This window comes from Anopheles bellator, chromosome 1 (genome assembly GCF_943735745.2).
Source record: "Anopheles bellator chromosome 1, idAnoBellAS_SP24_06.2, whole genome shotgun sequence".
Taxonomy (NCBI): Eukaryota; Metazoa; Arthropoda; class Insecta; order Diptera; family Culicidae; genus Anopheles; species Anopheles bellator.
The window spans coordinates 56937246-56954003 of NC_071285.1; the positions used below are offsets into that span (position 1 = coordinate 56937246).

General features: G+C 52.3%; 4 protein-coding genes across 8 annotated transcripts; 2 read left to right on the forward strand and 2 right to left on the reverse strand.

The window, feature by feature from the left end:
* Positions 1-177: 177 nt before the first annotated feature.
* LOC131215847 (UDP-glycosyltransferase UGT5-like) lies at positions 178-2301 on the forward strand. The gene is made up of 3 exons (XM_058210247.1): positions 178-310; positions 636-1116; positions 1187-2301. The coding sequence occupies exons 1-3, from the start codon at positions 305-307 to the stop codon at positions 2260-2262; spliced, it is 1563 nt and encodes a 520-aa protein (XP_058066230.1). The 5' UTR covers positions 178-304; the 3' UTR covers positions 2263-2301.
* A 185-nt stretch (positions 2302-2486) lies between these two features.
* Positions 2487-13825, forward strand: LOC131210916 (tetraspanin-9). 5 transcript variants are annotated; one of them, XM_058204263.1, is made up of 8 exons: positions 2487-2504; positions 3106-3305; positions 9589-9650; positions 12076-12142; positions 12217-12408; positions 12489-12683; positions 12760-12914; positions 12986-13825. In XM_058204263.1, the coding sequence occupies exons 4-8, from the start codon at positions 12080-12082 to the stop codon at positions 13239-13241; spliced, it is 861 nt and encodes a 286-aa protein (XP_058060246.1). In that variant the 5' UTR covers positions 2487-2504; positions 3106-3305; positions 9589-9650; positions 12076-12079; the 3' UTR covers positions 13242-13825. The 5 variants fall into 5 exon arrangements, with proteins under 5 accessions (XP_058060246.1, XP_058060239.1, XP_058060222.1 ...); XM_058204256.1 differs by having other exon boundaries at positions 2495-2563; XM_058204239.1 differs by having other exon boundaries at positions 2500-2869.
* A 66-nt stretch (positions 13826-13891) lies between these two features.
* On the reverse strand, positions 13892-14672 carry LOC131215953 (uncharacterized). Its single transcript, XM_058210347.1, has 4 exons — positions 14502-14672; positions 14295-14420; positions 14083-14211; positions 13892-13987 (listed from the first exon to the last, which is right to left on the reverse strand). Exons 1-4 carry the CDS (start codon positions 14670-14672, stop codon positions 13892-13894), a joined length of 522 nt encoding a protein of 173 aa, XP_058066330.1.
* Positions 14673-15454: 782 nt separating this feature from the next.
* LOC131205346 (uncharacterized) lies at positions 15455-16489 on the reverse strand. Its single transcript, XM_058197413.1, has 4 exons — positions 16325-16489; positions 16083-16211; positions 15875-16006; positions 15455-15691 (listed from the first exon to the last, which is right to left on the reverse strand). The coding sequence occupies exons 1-4, from the start codon at positions 16487-16489 to the stop codon at positions 15608-15610; spliced, it is 510 nt and encodes a 169-aa protein (XP_058053396.1). The 3' UTR covers positions 15455-15607.
* Between the last annotated feature and the right edge of the window lie 269 nt (positions 16490-16758).

The following is a 16758-nucleotide window of genomic DNA, read 5'->3' on the forward strand; positions in this document are numbered from 1 at the left end:
TATCAAATCTGCACACCTCACAACATACTCGTGTACGACGCGCTTCAGTGAGATAAGGTTTTGCAGCTGGCTGCCTGTGGCATAGTAAGCTTAACCGATTTGCACTTGACCCGTCCCGGCTCGTGTTAGGAGCCGGTTGTGGCTGTCCCACTCACGGTCAGTGTTGTCAGTCGAACCGTGGAGTTGGTTTGATGTGGAAGGTGCTTTTCGCGCTCGTCGCCGCTCCGTCTGAAGATTCGCGTGCCGCTCTACGTCATCTCATTTGCTGACCACCGTCCTCCCGTCGAATCTCCCGCAATACGTGATGATGGTAATTGAAGTGTACCGCAGAAAATTAAAAAACCATTTATGTGCGTATAGAAATTGGTGAAATATGAAACCCTGACTTAGATTTGGCATCGATTTAGCCCTTGTCAGCATCATTAATCTCTCCCTCTGTCTCTCTCTCCTTCTGTGGCCTTCGGCGCCCGGCACGTGTCGATGGGCGACCCTCACAAAGTTGCTCGCGCAACGCCGATGACTGGCACTTTTTGATCGTTAACATTCGTATCCGCGACCCGACGATATCTGTATTTGTCCTCGATACTTGTAACGCATCCCTGTTCTCTACGTTTTCATGATATCATTCACGGCAGCACTCAATCCGATGGATCTTCGCCCTGTTGTGCATCGGTGCAGCGTTACGCCCATCGGAGGGCGCTCGAATACTGTCGGTCAACGTATTTCCGGGCCGCAGCCACTGGATGATGATCAGCGCTATTCTGGAGGAGCTGCTCGCACGTGGCCATGAAGTGACGGTCATCTGTAACTATCCGCGCAAGGAACAGCACCCGAACTACACGGAAATAGTCATCGCACCGATCTACGATTTTTGGGCCAAGTCGGTTAAGGTCGACTCGCTGTACGATCTGACGGAGATCTCCACTCATGCGATGCTGATGAACTTCCTGTATCCGCTCGGTCTGGAAACGGCCGAGTATGCGTTTACGCGCCCGAACGTGATGGAGTTCCTTCGCAACGATAAAACCCGCTTCGATCTGCTGCTGGCCGAGCAGTTCTACCAGGAGTCGTACTTGATGCTGGCGCACAAGTATAACGTGCCAATCGTGTCCATCGGTAAGTCAGCGCCGGCCCAACATGCCCTCGGTAGCTTATTCTCCCGTTTCCCGTTCCGGCGCACGGTTAGGTACCTTTGGTTTCGGTCAGTACATGGGCCCGATGATGGGGCTGATGAACGCGTGGTCTCACGTTCCCCACGAGTTCCTGCCGTTCACCGATCGAATGACACTCTACCAGCGCACCTACAATGCGTTCGTGAGCGCCTACGAGCAGATCCTGCGATCGTGGTACTATATGCCACGCCAGGAAGCGATGGCGGCCAAGTATTTCTCGTTCCTGCCGGGACCACTGCCACGGGTGGCCGATCTCGAACGGCGCGTATCGGTTGTGCTGCTCAATAGCTACGCCCCGCTGACGTCCACACGGGCCCGCGTTCCCGGTCTGGTGCCAGTCGGTGGTTTGCACATCAAGGAACCGAAACGGCTGCCCGACAGCCTGCAAACGTTCATCGATGACGCGACGGACGGTGTAATCTACTTCAGTCTCGGCACCAATCTGCGTTCAGCCGATCTGCCGCCGGAGAAGCTGGCGGTCATACTGAGCGTGTTCGCTCGGATGAAGCAGCGCGTTGTGTGGAAGTTTGAGGACGAGCGGATCAAGAATCTGCCGGCCAACGTGCTCGTACGCAGCTGGCTGCCCCAGAGTGACATCCTAGGCCATCCCAATGTGAAGGTTTTCATCACCCACGGTGGCCTGCTGGGGACACAGGAAGGCGTGCACCGTGCGGTCCCGATGGTCGGCATTCCGATCTACTGCGATCAGCACCTGAACATGAACAAAGCCACCCTGGGCGGATACGCGGTGAAGCTGTACTTCCCCAACATAACGGAGGAATCGTTCCGCTGGGCGCTGGACGAAGTGCTGTACAATCCGTCGTACCGGGCCAACATGGAGCGCGTTTCGCAGATTTTCCGTGACCGTCCGGTGCCAGCGCTGGACGAAGCGATCTACTGGATCGAGTACGTGGAACGGTACAAGGGAGCGCCGCAGCTGCGCTCGGCCGGCTTGGATCTTCCGTGGATTAGCTTCGCCCTGCTGGATGTAGCGGCTGGCGTGTTGATAGTGCTGGCCGCCGTGGTCTGGGTGCTGTACAAATTAGTGTCCTTGTTTAAAAGAGGAAAGCCGAAACGGAAGCACGAGTAGGCGAACGCTATTTAAGGACGCAATAAACATCGGAACGTTCAGATATTTACAGTGGCAATTTCTTCGGGTTCTTTCTACAAAGCTTCTGGAGCTGTAAAGCTTCACCTTCGAAAAACTCCTGAAGGTATGCAACCAATTGACGCGGGAGAAAAAAAGTCTGTTACCCCAATCCCCAATGAGATAGAAAACCCCAACGAAACCCCAACAAAACCCCAACCCGTTCAGTGTGGAAACGGCATTCGGTGAGTACAGACGATCAAACGATCGCCCTGATCTCTGTTGGCGCGCGCTTGTTCCGTCGGTACGGGGCTCAACCCTTCCCAATTAATTCACAGTTCACGTCCGCCCGGTTCTGGACGCAAACGCGCGTGTTCGGTATTCCGTTCTGTGTTGATTAGTCGTGTGAGCATGAAAAGACGGTTGCCCCGACGACGACAATAGGAGGCGGAACCGTACGTGACCGGCAATCGCAACGAAGAACGGTGTGACACAAACGCTTTCTCAAACACTTCTTCACGCTTTCGCTACGTACCGTTGTTGGCCACCACACGAACGTGTCAGCAGAATAACGCACCCGCGGAACGCTGGCGAAATAGTGATGCCCCGAGTGAGTTCCGCAAGTGTAGTTTGTGTCTCGTTTGTTTGCTCGTTTTCGGTCGTAGTGGTTCGCGCTGTGTGTTCCGCGAGTTAACAAAAGGCGACACTTTCATGTGGAACACACGTGACTGGTCGCCGTGTTTCAATCACTCCCTCAATCTGCGCCAGCAAAATAATAATGATTCATTTCCCATTGCGTCTCGCCGGTAATTGAATGCATTAATTGTTTTCGGTCTTTGCTTATAGGTGTGAGTGCGCGCGTTTGTGGTCTCTAGTGGTTTTTAGCGGCGGCAACAAGTGCAGTGGAAGCGGCCACGACCGGGGTGTGGGCAATTGTTGGCATTCCTTGCCTGTGCGCCGCCTTTGTCACCTGCTCCGATACGGATCCGGAGAACCCGATCAGAACCGTTTACTCTCCCGATCGGCACTGCTCTCGGTTCGGAGTGGTAAGTAGAAGCGTTAAATTTGCATACTGCTTCTGCGCGGTCCCTCTCGATCACAATGTTTCAGAAACCAGAAATGACGTGACTCCGGCATGCTGGCTGTGTAGAATGGACGAAAAGAACGGCAAACGGTCAAGCGGACACAAATTAACAGTTTGCCTCCCGCACCCAAAACAAGAAAAAAACCCGCTCCAGAGGCGTTCGAATCCGCGGTCCATGATGTCATCTGTACTGAACGCGGATCACGCATCACGGTACCTGACTGTTGCTATCGAAGCAGGCGGCGCGCTTGATGCTTTTCCGACTCGCTTCGACTGACCGATCTCATTTTCGTACAATTGAAAAGTGAAACACTTAAAACGTTCGCGTGTTTTGCCAGCGATTGCCAGACAAGGCTCCTTTTGGCCCACTCTTGGATCGCGCCCAATGCAAATGATCGCGCGGAAACGGTGGTGGCCCCCTTAACGTGCGTATTTTGCTACACTGTTTGTTTATTTACTCTCCATTTCCCTGCTGCTGTGGGGTAGATGGGTAATAATGTGCGCGACAACACCTGCTGCTGCCGCTGGCCAAAGAAAGGAGAAACGGCGGGCTGGGTGTCGTTGTTTCGGAGCGATAGCGGAACACACGAAAGTGAGAGCTTCGGATTACCATATTGCTCGATTTGGCGCTATTTCCGGGCTCACGTGAATGTCCCGTGAAGATGGCGGAACCGACCGAAAGAGGCAAAAATCGTTGAGCATCATCTCAACGGTTGCTTCGGTTGTTGTTTTGGAAAGTTTCCTACCGAAAGTGAACCGCCGGTCGCCGGATGTTGTTACTGGACCCCGGCTCACCGATTGGGTGCGATCCATTTCACTCTCATAAATTACCGTCATAAAACCGTATTACTGCTACCCGATGCTCACTCTGATTGCGGGAGGCCGAGCGTGCCATCAAACGCCAGCGGGCCGTGCCCTTGCGGATCCCTTAATGTTTCTTTCTATTATTGACAGTTGGGTGATTTGGAGAAAAATAACGCACCTTACGTGGCCACCGTGTTGTGTGTGATCGATAAATCCATAAAACCTTGGCTCTTCACGAGATGCCAGCTGATAGAGGTGATGCTGCCCCTGGTACAGTGTCGGTCCGGTGTGCAACCTGCTGCCGTTCCAGGGGAGACCAGGGAAACAACCGTAGTAATCATTATTTTGATTGTTTTTGATTGCAAAATTAGAAGCAAATCGGGGTGGATGTTACTCCTGTGCCGAGCTCTAAGCGAGCGGAGAGGAGGATCGCGAGCGACCGGAAGGATGTAGCAACGGGCCAAACTACACCATTTTCGTGGAAGGATCGCTCACGAACGGGTTCGCTCTCAAAATCCCCTCTTTTGGGGTCAGTTAAGCCTCGGCCAGTTCGATAGTTTTGCTGTGTATATTCAGACTCACCAACACAGCGCACAGCGATGGAGCATAGATTTTCAAATTTATTCTATCTCTACCCCGTAACCTTTGCCGTTCGCAGGCGGCGAGACTGAGTTTGACCCTGAGAGAGCATCCCGCTGCTGATAAGCGGGATGCGAGGCAGCGAGAAGAAGCACGCGACCGTCCCGTGTCTCTCGGTGGGTTGTGTGCGGTTCCACGCTGCGCTGAATGTACGATTCGCCAACGGGGACTGCTGGGGTCCCTTTGCTCGCGAGACGAGGCGTGGGGCAATAAAAGTGCATCACGAAATTTATTTCACCGCGGCCACAGGCAGGCTGGCTGTGGGAGCCACAGGAAGAGTCGGAGCTCTCTCTCTGGGGTCGGGTTGTGCGATATGGTAATGGGGCAAGTTATCACACCAGAATCATACCTGCGGCGCGGTCATAAATAACCCGCGGAGCGCGGTCGCGGATCGTGGCAAAAAATCGCGACCACCAAGCGAAGCGGACACCGCGTGATGCCCGCGCCCAAGCTGCGCGCTGCGGACACACAGTGGATTGATTCGAGTAAATTGTTCTAAATTACGGCGGTAATTGTCGCCTCGTTGTGGTCGCGAATGTGAGCGGCGTGTGAGCCTTAACATATGCGCCAACACTGGGCGGTGCGTTGCGATCGGACAGAGGATCTTGTGGTGAGCGTTAAATTGCTGGGCAACAATGCAACTCACACTGGGCACCGCCCGTTCTGGGAGCCACAGTTTGCTATGATTTTTTACTGGCTCGATCGTGCCCAATGATCACGTTTTCATCGGCGTAAGAATCTCACCTTTTCGGTCGCTTGAATATTCAGCCACGATCATCGGTGTCGATCAAGAATACGTATGTTGTTCTTTGCGCACCGACCCGAGGTGCTCGCGTTTTGAACCCGCGGCACAAGCGGAAGGAAATGCGGCGTTCATTTTGATTTATTGGCGTCGTTGTTTGGGGTTATGAAAAATGTGGTGCGAATGAATGAGTGCCAGCATTATTTGGCCGGTTTGACGCGAGGGTGTTTCGGTGCCCCTAAAAGGGGGGCGCATCATCACATGATGATTTTCTTCTATTAACGGTCGCGCCGTTGTGGGTGCTGCTGCCGCTACTGATCCGGAAATTGACCTTCACTAGATCATCGTCCACAGCACGGCGGATAGGGCAGCGTAACGCTCATCATCCGTTGGCCGGATATGGTGCGCTTCCATCGACAGACTCGACGCGCAGACGGCGAGAGGACTGGTGCGGGCACTGAAATGCGGGCATCCGAGGGGACGGAATGCTATCTAGGTCGATTAGGGTCCGGTCCGAGCCGCCCGGCCGTTGGACGGCACGTTCGCTTCGTGACTGGGAATAGGCCGTGGTACGATTTATGCTATGAATTGAGGCATGTTTCTTCTATAGAAACTCACCAAGAATTGTATCACCAGCCAACTCGGATGGTGGGATTCAATTCAAGCAAAACCTATCCGCAATCCGCTATATCTGTCACACAGTGGTTAGCTAAAGGCTCCCTCCGTTCACAATATATTGCTTCCGCTTCGCCCGCCGAACGGAAGGTGACCCCCTGGGTGAGAGATCTTATCGGGACTATTTAAACAATCTCCCGTTTCCCATTAACCGGCCACCGTGTATTTCCGTATCCGATCCACGGGTTACGCAACTGATTGGAGCCCATTCATCGATTCGGAAACAAAAGCAAAGGTACCATTATGGACACACACAAATCGAGCATCGATCATACTCTCCCAAAAACGCCAAGCGATCGTTGCGTAACGAATGAAAAATGAACCTGAATTGGCCGGCAAGGGAAAACAAACAGCGTTGAGTTCGGTGAACAACACGTGAAAAGCACTTTAATCTCCGCCGGACTCGGGCCGCCCGGAGGGGTTGGAACTAATTTACCGTTAAAGTTATGCTGCTGCTTCGTACGCGATCGATGGGCGGTCCGCTTTAAAACATATTAATAATCATCAACAACAACGATCGAGAGCCTCGATCGACAAAGTTGCGCCGGTGACAACTCGAGTGCCATCGAGTAGAACGCCCCACTCGCCGGGTTTGCTCGTTACCTAATTAAGGGGAGAAAGTGTAGAAATTATATTAATTAACTCATTTACACGCGGCTTTGCTGCTGAGGGTGCTGCGGAAAAAGTAAACCGAAAATTATGCTGTCACAACGGCGCGGGTACCTGGCTATATTAAGTCCCCGAAATTACTCACGCCTCGTGGGGGGCGCTTGCGCAATGAGCCACGAGAATCGTTTGCCAAAAAAATAGATCACCATTGGGATGGGTGATCGCCTCGCTCTCTCTCAGAGTAAAGATTGCGACTGTTTATGGGCCACTCTGGTGTGATACTTTTACTTTCCAGTAGAAAAAAGATTATTTCGCTGAAGATTGCACCGCCGCTTGGTGATGGGAAAAACCGAATGCCCCCCTCGTGTTTCTGCTGCGCTGGGAACGACAAGATGAGATGGATTATTTGGCATCGGCGGAAGCAAGCGCGGGATGCGCGATAGATTGCGTGGCAAAACCGCGGTTTTGGTGGGCATGAGTTTTCTCACGTGAAAATATGCTCCATTACAGACCGCAGACTAGGCGTAACGAGGTGGTGAACACGTACGTACCCATCTATGAACAGAGCGATTACATAGCAGAAGACACGATCGACGGGCTACGAGTTGCAGTAGCATAATAAGCTCTCGATCGCAAGAATGCTGCATTCACTTTTCTTTCCACAGACCCCACACTTGGGTGGTTCCAGCAGCTGCTACAAACTCCGGGACGTGCCATTGGGGCTGCTGAACATCATAATCATTTCATGCATCCACAAATGCGGCTGCAGAGGAAACACATTATAAAACTACCCATTCTTGTAACAACGGAAAATCGGCTCGGCTAACCGGCTAGTTCCCAGCTGCCAAGTAACCACGTTCCGCCACGACGACGATGGTCTGGTGGCACGTTGCCGGGAGACATCATTGTTGGCGAGGCACCCCTTTATGGCATGCTAATTCACAACGTCCGTCGGCCGGCTCGAAAGATGGACACAGTTTTATTGGTGGTCTGCGCGATTGTCTCGCGATTGATTGCTGTTGATCAATCCGACTCCTGTGAACCCCTTTCGGAAAGAAGATTTACTGGGGCACTAACGTTTTGGGCGGGATGTGACTCCATTATGCAAATACTACGGAAGCGTCTAATGTGACTTGAGAACTTGCGATTGAATGTGCGTCTCTTTGTGGACCGTAGTGTACCTCACTGGCCATGGGAAGCCAGTTTTTCCCGCCATTGAATGGTTCAGTTAATAGACGGGAGCTACAGCAATTCCGGGAACTCAAAATTGCCCTTCCAGAACAACGGACCCCACCGTCTGCCTTATCGTGTTGCGCTAGATCGCGATCGCGCCCACTGTAGAGGTCTTACGACCTTCCTCATCGCGTGAGACATTTCTTGGTATCTCCTCCCGTAGAAGAATGGTGGCCCATCACGACGCCGCGGACTACTGACCAGGTCCAATTGTTGACCTAAATGACGGCGAGAGGTGAGAAATGGATCACGTCGCTTCGTGGGGTGGCCCTTAGAAACGATGCTGTGGACGAGCGGAACGATCTTGGCGAAGTGTCCGAACGCGACGGAAAGCAGCCGCCAGCAGCGGAGATTGACAGGAACGGCGGTAGAAGAGTGATCGGCGACAGCCAGCCTGCTAGCCAGCAAACCGGGGCGGAGGCCACCTGGGACGGCCACGGGTTGTGGCGTGGATAGTTCCTGAATTTGCCCATTTGTGGACAGCGTGGAGTTGGCCCTTTTCGCAAGAGAGAGAGGGTCTCTGCGGTCTGGCTGTGTTCCAGTTTGCACAGCGCCAGATCCAATCAGCCCCAGTGCTTTACGAGATCCGCCGGGGCCAGGCGCGGTCTCGGGGCAATATTTACATTCTTCTTGTAATGCGGAACAAACAAGAGTCGTATGTCTTCGCCGTCGATAGCTGACACACGCCTCGGTCGCCGGGTCTAGGGAGGATAACCTGAAACGCCGGTCATTTGTTTTAATACATTCGGAGGATGGCCTTCGCGCCGCATCTTGAGTGCCACGTTCGATAAGAACAGAGCAGTTAAATGCAATTATTTGCATCCGTCCCGTCGGCGTCTCGTTCAAGTGTGTAATTGGTCGGCGCTCTGGAAACTGTGTCAGCCCCGTTGGCCTACGCGGTTCCTCCAATTTGTACATAGTCCGTTTTCGAGTAGAGTGAGGTCTCTAAATGATCGATCAATTTAACGTTAATCCTCTTAACAAAATTTGCCAATACTCACGGGCCAGCCAGCCAGGTCAGGTCCGGGCGAGGGATTTACTTTAATGACTGATTTACCGTGCCGTGGCAACCGTATCCGTATCGCGTTTCTGAGGGACAGTAATTATGATTTGAAATATGTTTTCTCTTTAAAAGAGGGGTGTACTTCAAACGATATCCGTTTCCGAGGATTCTATGTTTGCCGAGCCGAAGAACTGTGAACACACCGAGTTTGGGGACCGCCGGACCGGTCTCTGCAGGTTGTTTGACTATGTACTGACCATTAGCCGTAGAAGCTCCGGCTGACCCACGCTGCATTTCCGTTGCTACGATGTTCACGACCCACCCGGAGAGGTGGGCCTGGGTTCTCAGCCCCAAGAGCGAGTTGAAAAGAGATGAGGTCAGAGGAGGTTTATGATGCTGGTGGTTACGACCGACCGGATGGTGGTTGATGTGAACCCCTGGTCCTGGTTTCGGGGGGAGACAGAGACCCTCCCGGGGAGTTTGTGAATTTTGTGACAGTAAACAAGTTGATTAATGCATTTCGTTCTACTTTACTTTCAGAGAGTGCATTTTGGATGACCTTGCGGTTCGTCGATCGACCATAGGAAGCGAGACTTGCCCCCGTAAGCAATACTGCAGCAACTAAACTTTTAACATTTTAGGCAAAAAGCACGGCTTCATTCGTTTACTAACAAAGTTGTTGGCGCTTGAGTGCCCCACGAACCACTTCTTTTTTATCCCAACTGGGACTGGAATTGCACGACTCACGTTCAGGGAATCGAGCCAGAGTGGACATCTAAATCTGGCGCTATCTGGAACCGCCACCACCAAAACGGCACAGCGTGGACACGGTCGCGATTGCGTGGAAAAAGCAGATTAACCCGAACCGGGTGAGAACAACACCTCCCAATTCCAGTGGAGCGTTCTGCTCCACCGGAGCTCCTGGCCGGTCGGGTGTGGTGGTAATGGCCCCAAAATGCACCGTGTCTCGTCCGCGCGCGCGCGCGCTCTAGATGGCCCGGGTTGTTGTCTCCGGATCTACGGTTGGTGGGTCTCTCTCCGGATCTGCGTAACGGTAACCTGGCGGTGGCGACGATGGCGACGGTAATGAAACAGGTTGATAATGGAATGCCAGAAGCCCATCTCCGAGAACAGCGTTTCCGAGTGGAGTGGAGAGCATAGAAAAACGGCTACTTTTGGTGCCCGCCCGTGGCCCGTCCGATCTTTTATGGGTTCGTTCCGTTTCCGAGTAAACCGTGGCCCGGTGGTCGGTCCGCGAATTCGTGAAGTGTTCCGTTGCTTTTTGCTTTCATGAGTAAAATGGTTGGCACCGCTTTGCTACACTCCGGAGCACACTCCGGCTTCCGGGAAAGCTCTGGTAGCCGGTGCCGCGGGCGCCTGCTCGCCTTTTTAAAATCTTTACATTAATATTGGGCTCAATAAAATGGCTAACGCGTTCCTCCGCAAACATAGCGATTTGGTTGACGGGTATCGCTGAATTATTTATGCGCCCGGTTGAACTAATTTGGGCTGTTGCACGGGGTTCAACAACAACTATTGTTTTGCGCTGGCTCTTTTACAGAAGAATATCTATTCCGTGTGCGCTCCGGTTTTTCGCGCGACAAATAACGCACCATTCCGTTCCGTTCCGGGAATCCTTTTCTTGATGGTGCCCCAAAAGAACGGAAAACGGTTGGTGCGGGGAATACGGTGCCAGACTTTTCACTTTCCTCACCGCGCCAAAAATACCGCGGTCACGGTCAATTTGTGAGCAGCAGTTGGCGGTGGTGCTCTGGGCTAGGCTATTGGCCCATCACCGGTAATTAGTAATCCATACAAACAGTGAGCACACACCAAACGTTTGGAAAGGGTGCAGCGGGTGTGTCCGTGTCCTGGGCAGCCGTAATTAGTGGTGTGGTAAAGGTATTTGAACGGAACGGTTCAATCTGAAGTCAACAATTTTCCACCGAGTCAACGCATCTCTCCCGGGAGCAGCAGCTGATTGCAGCGTTACAATCTAATTTATTCCAATTGATGCGGTCAATGTCTGCGCCTGCCGCCTCTACGCTGCTTAGGGCGGTTCTTCTGATGAACACGACAAAAAGATCACAAAAAGCACAATGTTTTATGCTAATTTGAAGCTTTTAAATCTCGAACAGACAGATTCGGCGCTTTGCTCCTAATGTTGCTGTTGTGAGCCTGAATAGCGGCACGCGGCACGGAATAAGATTTGAACCATTTATCATAATTAGCTTTATTTGATCGGTTTATGGGTTAACATCTCTGAAGAAGCTCCGGAGCACCGCGGATCCCTTAATTGACCGCTGCCGACCATCACTGGCTGCGCCCAGCATATCGCCAGAGATTAAGGGTTGTAATTCACCGCCCCGGAGCCCTTTAGGAGCAGGTTCGAAGGCTCCGAATCTCGTTCGAAACGAGCTGCTGCTTACCGTTACCGACCGCTTTGTGTTCGGTGGTCCGGAAACCACTACATTTTGCTGTGCTGTTCGCGGGGATTGAATTCGATTCGGTACCCGGGACCAGCTGTCCCCCGGTGGGGGGGAATAAACAGTAACATAAACGTTTTGCATCCGTTTAGCGCGGGGCCACCCGCGTGTTTTGCCTCAGAGGGGGCTTCTCTGCGCCTTTTTCTCCCCAACATTACCATGCAAATGAGGGGCTCATAATGAATGCATCCGCTTCGGAAGACTGTACAGAAGCTCTCGCGTTGGTCGCGCGCTTCCCGGAGGCTGCCAAACGGGAGGGGACACACTGCTTAAACAATAGCGATGCCGCCGCCGCCGGCTTATGTTTATGATTTGCATCGGCATGCATTAGCGCACAAACGAAGTTGGGGCCCGAAGGGAATCAAGGTCACGCGTGCTTTTAAATATTCGCGCAGCTTGCCCGGCGTACGTAACACAGATTGCCTACATTTAGGCGAGTGCCACTAACACGGCTTGTCGAAAGTTTTTGCTTGTCGAAAGTCCTTCGATTGGCAGTGTATTAAATCGGCTTAGAGTTTGCTGTTTCAATTTGTCCTTACAGAACGATGGGAAGCACAGGCTACACGTGTATACGGCGGACGTTTTGTTCCTTCAACATCCTGATCTGGGTACGTAGTGGTCCGTCCGGGTGGGGGCCTTTTCATCCCTGGCAAGCATCTCATACCGCATTTCCGTTTCACAGCTCTGCGGAAGCGGATTCTTGGCGATAGGCGTGTGGCTGCACTTTGCGTATCCCGGCTATGCGACGTTACTGCCCGACCATGCCGTGCTCAGTGCCGATTCCCTCTTCATCACCGTCGGCGTACTGAGCTTCGTGATTGCGTTCTTCGGTTGCTGCGGATCGTGGTTCCAGTCGCGATGCTTCCTAGTGATAGTGAGTGCCGCTCCGCGGTTCAGGACACTTTCAAAGGACACATTTTCACATTTCTTTCCTCTGTCTCTCTACGCGCGCAGTACTTCACCCTGGTCGTGTTCCTGTTCCTTAGTGAGTTTTTGCTCGGCTCGCTGGCGTTTGTGTTCCGCGGCGGTATCGGGCGTATGCTGGCGCACGAACTAAAGTACGGTATCGAGAAGCACTACAACGTGAGCGACCGTGGAGGCTTTTTCACGCCATCGGTCGCCACCATTTGGGATAAGCTGCAGGTTGACGTAAGTGTCCCAGGCGTTCGAACGATTCCCGGTAATAGGCTGGGCTTAACATCCTGGGCCTTTTTTATTCCCCTAGCTCCAATGTTGTGGTGTTTCGTCGTACGAAGACTGGCACGATATCAGTGCGTGGCCCGGCGAGCGGTGGGTGCCTCGTTCCTGCTGTCGTCCCCAGTATGGCGCCGTGTTTCTGGAAGGATCCGGTGACGACCTACCGAGCGTTGACTGTCGAAAGTATGTAACCCCTGTGGTTCGTCCTGCGCTTCCGGACCATTCCGATCTCAGACCATTCCGCTTTTCCACAGAGCTGGCGATCCATCGTTGCTGTGGGACAAAAGCTGTGGCCAAATTCTGCAGATGTGGTTCGTGCAACGGCTTCACGTCGTGGGAACGGTAGGGCTCGTTATAGGGTTTCTTCAGCTGTTCGGTCTCATATCTTCCATGCTGCTGTTCTGCACCGTGAAACACAAACGGTCCTCGAAAACCTACAAATCCTACTCACCGACGGTCGACACGACGCTCAATCGCAACGGCACGAGCGGCACCTACATGGACGATTGACTGTACGGCTGAGGGAGTGATTGTTGATTGAGCTGTTCCGGAGTTGATCGACTCGACAATCATCCCATGGCAACAACAAGAATCAATACTCACCACCTGCGGTGCGAATGCGATTCAGCATCGGTGGTTGCGTGTCTGTGCAACGTTTTGCGGGTAGTATGTTGTCCTTGATGGGCAAGGACTTTGTGCCAAAAAGAAGATAAAATATTCCGACGTATCGCGTTAGTGGAAGGAGTTTCCGATCCCGGCACAGCGTGAGTAACCTCAAAGAAAACCAAAACAAAGACCGGTTCGCGGTTCGCGTAGAAACACCACGAGGATACTCTGGAGCGATCTCCGTGCACTAGTGACGAGACGCGTACAGGAACGTAGAATAGCTCAAGAATCGCACGATTTTATTTATACACTACAATTAGGTTTAGGTCAGCCGGTGCTCGTTTCGGTGCGGCGAAACATTCCCGAGCGGAAGACGGTGGAATACTAAACGAGTGTTCGCTCTCGCAAGGGCATGACAAGAAGTGGGGCCTTCGATAAGGATGATCGTCAAAACTACATTCCAATCAAATAAAGAACGCATGGCATGGTTTTAAGTATTTACAAAATGCGGCTACATTCTCTCTTCTGATGAGAGTTGGTGCTCCGCGCCATCTTTACGGGTCTTCCAGCCCCACCAGGACGGTTCCAATTTGGTTGAGTTTATTCAGCACACTCTTGTCCAAACTCTTGATGGCACCCTTGGGTATTTTCTGTGAATCATCATCAAAAAGGAAATGAGTGACCACTCACAACAGCATCCGAAACACTGACTAATGGGGGTCCATTAGTCCCGAACCCTAATTACCTCAGCAAAGACATTGAAAATGTTCGACAGCATCTCGAAAAAATCGACAACTCCTCGGGAGAATCCGTCTGGTTTGTTTTCGTTGCCGAAGTACTGCCTGTGAGACGTTTGGTCCACTATCGCCGGGACCTTCGGAAGCGAAAAGGTAGCTTTGAGTTTAAATCAGACAAACCTTCCGTTTTGGGGGGGAAGCCCCGATCACCAATACGTACATTGCCCTTGTCGACGAAACCTTTCTGTACGTTGTCCAGCTTCGTCAGTATGGCCGAGCTGAAGTCTTCCTTCTCTAGCTTCGCTTCCCGCATCGGTGGCCGCTCGTGGGAAAGCAAACCGTACACCTGCAATGTTCAAACGATTCGATTCAGTGTCAAACAGCGAGATGCATTCGCGGGCACAGCCTCCTGAGACGGTTGGATTACCTTGTTGTTTCCCACGTACGTCACTGTGTGCAGCAGTTCACGGTCAGCCTGAATCTTGGCCTGCGTAATGAATGGATCGCGGACACCGGGCAGTGGAAAACCCACTGCCAGGTGGGGAAGAAGGGCTGACAAACTGAAAGCAGCCAACCCTATGCTCCGTTGGTGCAGCATGTCGACTTTCTGTCGTTCACAGTTTCACAAAGTTCTTCAAATAACACACCGACCGATAGCCAACTGCGATGGCTCACCAACTTTCGTGGAACCGAAAAGTAACCTTTTGAATCACAAACTGGCCGGGGATCGATCACGCAGCCAACTATTGGGGCGGGCGCATCGCGAATGCAGCGGTTTCGGTAGCCCAGCTTTACGGGCGCAACGGCGTTGCCAAACTTATTTGCCCCCGAAAATTTCCACCTCTCCCAGCCACTTTTTCGGAGATTGGTCACCACCACTACACGGGCGGACAAATATTAGCTAACCGCCGTGTCTGCGCGGTCGCTGAGAGCATCACGAGCGGCTCAACGGATCCGCTGGGCACACGTCAAAGCCCGGAGAGCGGAGGCCTTGGAAGCGTGCGGTCAGCCGCGATCTTTAGGCGCCACGGTGTGTTATCTAACGCGAAAAGGCAACACGCGAATCCGAATGCGCGTATCAATAATGACGGGCTCGTTAACGGCTGGGCCGTGCCGGACGATTGCTCTAAATATTTCACTCTATTGCTTTCGTTCTTGTTCGTAATTTTATTCGCATCAGTTTTAAATTTACCTTTACATTGTTTTAGCTTTGAGAACAGCCACAATTGGGCCATCGTTCCAAACTTGACTGACTCAAATGTTATACCTAAAAGCTATTTACAGTGATTTATCTCTTCTAACTTCTAACCATACACCCTACCAGACCAGATTGTACTCACATGAATTCTTTTCACTCTCGTGTTACGCAAAGATAGTGACCGGTCCTTTGCTTCCAACAGCTGCCACTAAGAATGGCCCGACAAAGGCTTCGATTATTGGCATTAAAGTCCATCCATCATCGTACGGGGCAGCGCCCTATCCCTTATCGTTTTCGTTCCTGCTGAGTGGTTTCTGCAGCCCACCAGCCCTAGCTTACAAACCGACCAGTGCTCCACCGACGTCGTTAAGCTTGTCATTCGCTTGCTTCTTAAAGCCTTCGAGCAGTTTTTTGGGGGCCTGCGGAGAGACAGAGAGACAGAGCGAGTGAGCAACAAAGTAGAAGAGATAACAAGGATACGGAAGCTGGGTAGCCTTCGTCGACGCTGGGAAACCATCCGTAGGCCGAAACAAAATTGAACTTAAGCTCGTAAAGTACGACCATGGATCGCCGGGTCCAAGTGGAAGATTCCACACACTCACCGCTATCACCGAGTTGATGAACATGTTCACCTTGGCCGTAGTCTCCACCAGCGGTTTCGTGATGAAGTAGAACTGATCGCCCGTATTGCCGTACTTGTCCGATTCTCTGATGTTATCGATTAACGGTTCGGTCTGCGGGGAAGGAATGTCACCGTGGGGTACTCCTGTGTGGTAGTCAGACCGTAGTCCGCTGGTTGGCGAAACTTACATCGAACAAGCTTTTCACCTTCCGCTGCAGCCCATCGTACTTGCTGTAGACGTTCGATGGAAAGTTGTCCACCTCCTTGCGCGCGTTGTCCTGATCGGGCGGGTTGTCGTACACCTCCAGTGCGGCCACCTACAACAATTACACAATCACGACGGCTTACAGAAGGTTCAAAGTGCACTTTGCTTGTTTGCCCAAGGATTTCAATAAAATCACTAATCGGCCAGGGCTTCGGTTGCACTTACGTAAGTATTGCCCACTTTGCTGACTTGCTTCAGCTCCTCGTCGTACTTTTTGTCACGAAATTCTCCATCGTCCGTCGATTTCCCGAAAGAAGGGGCACCGTGCGAAACCTCCAGGCACAGGAGCACCGCAAGCAGCGGCACCACGGCTTGTGATCGTACAATCATGTTTAAGGACAGCTCCGGCAGCTAAGAATAAAGACGTTCACCAAAACGCAAAACCAGCAAACTTTGATCGGCCTACCTCGACTTGACGGAACGTTCCAAGCGCGTTGCACGGTTGAAACTGAAAGCGCAAAGAATCTCCCAGCAAGTATCGACCAGCAAATCGTCTGGAAATCTTGACCGCCACCTCTTAGCAGCAGCTTTACCGCCTGCACCTGTCTTGGTGCAGTCGTCTCTTGTCCAGAAAAGCGCGGGCTTAACGTAAAAAGGCA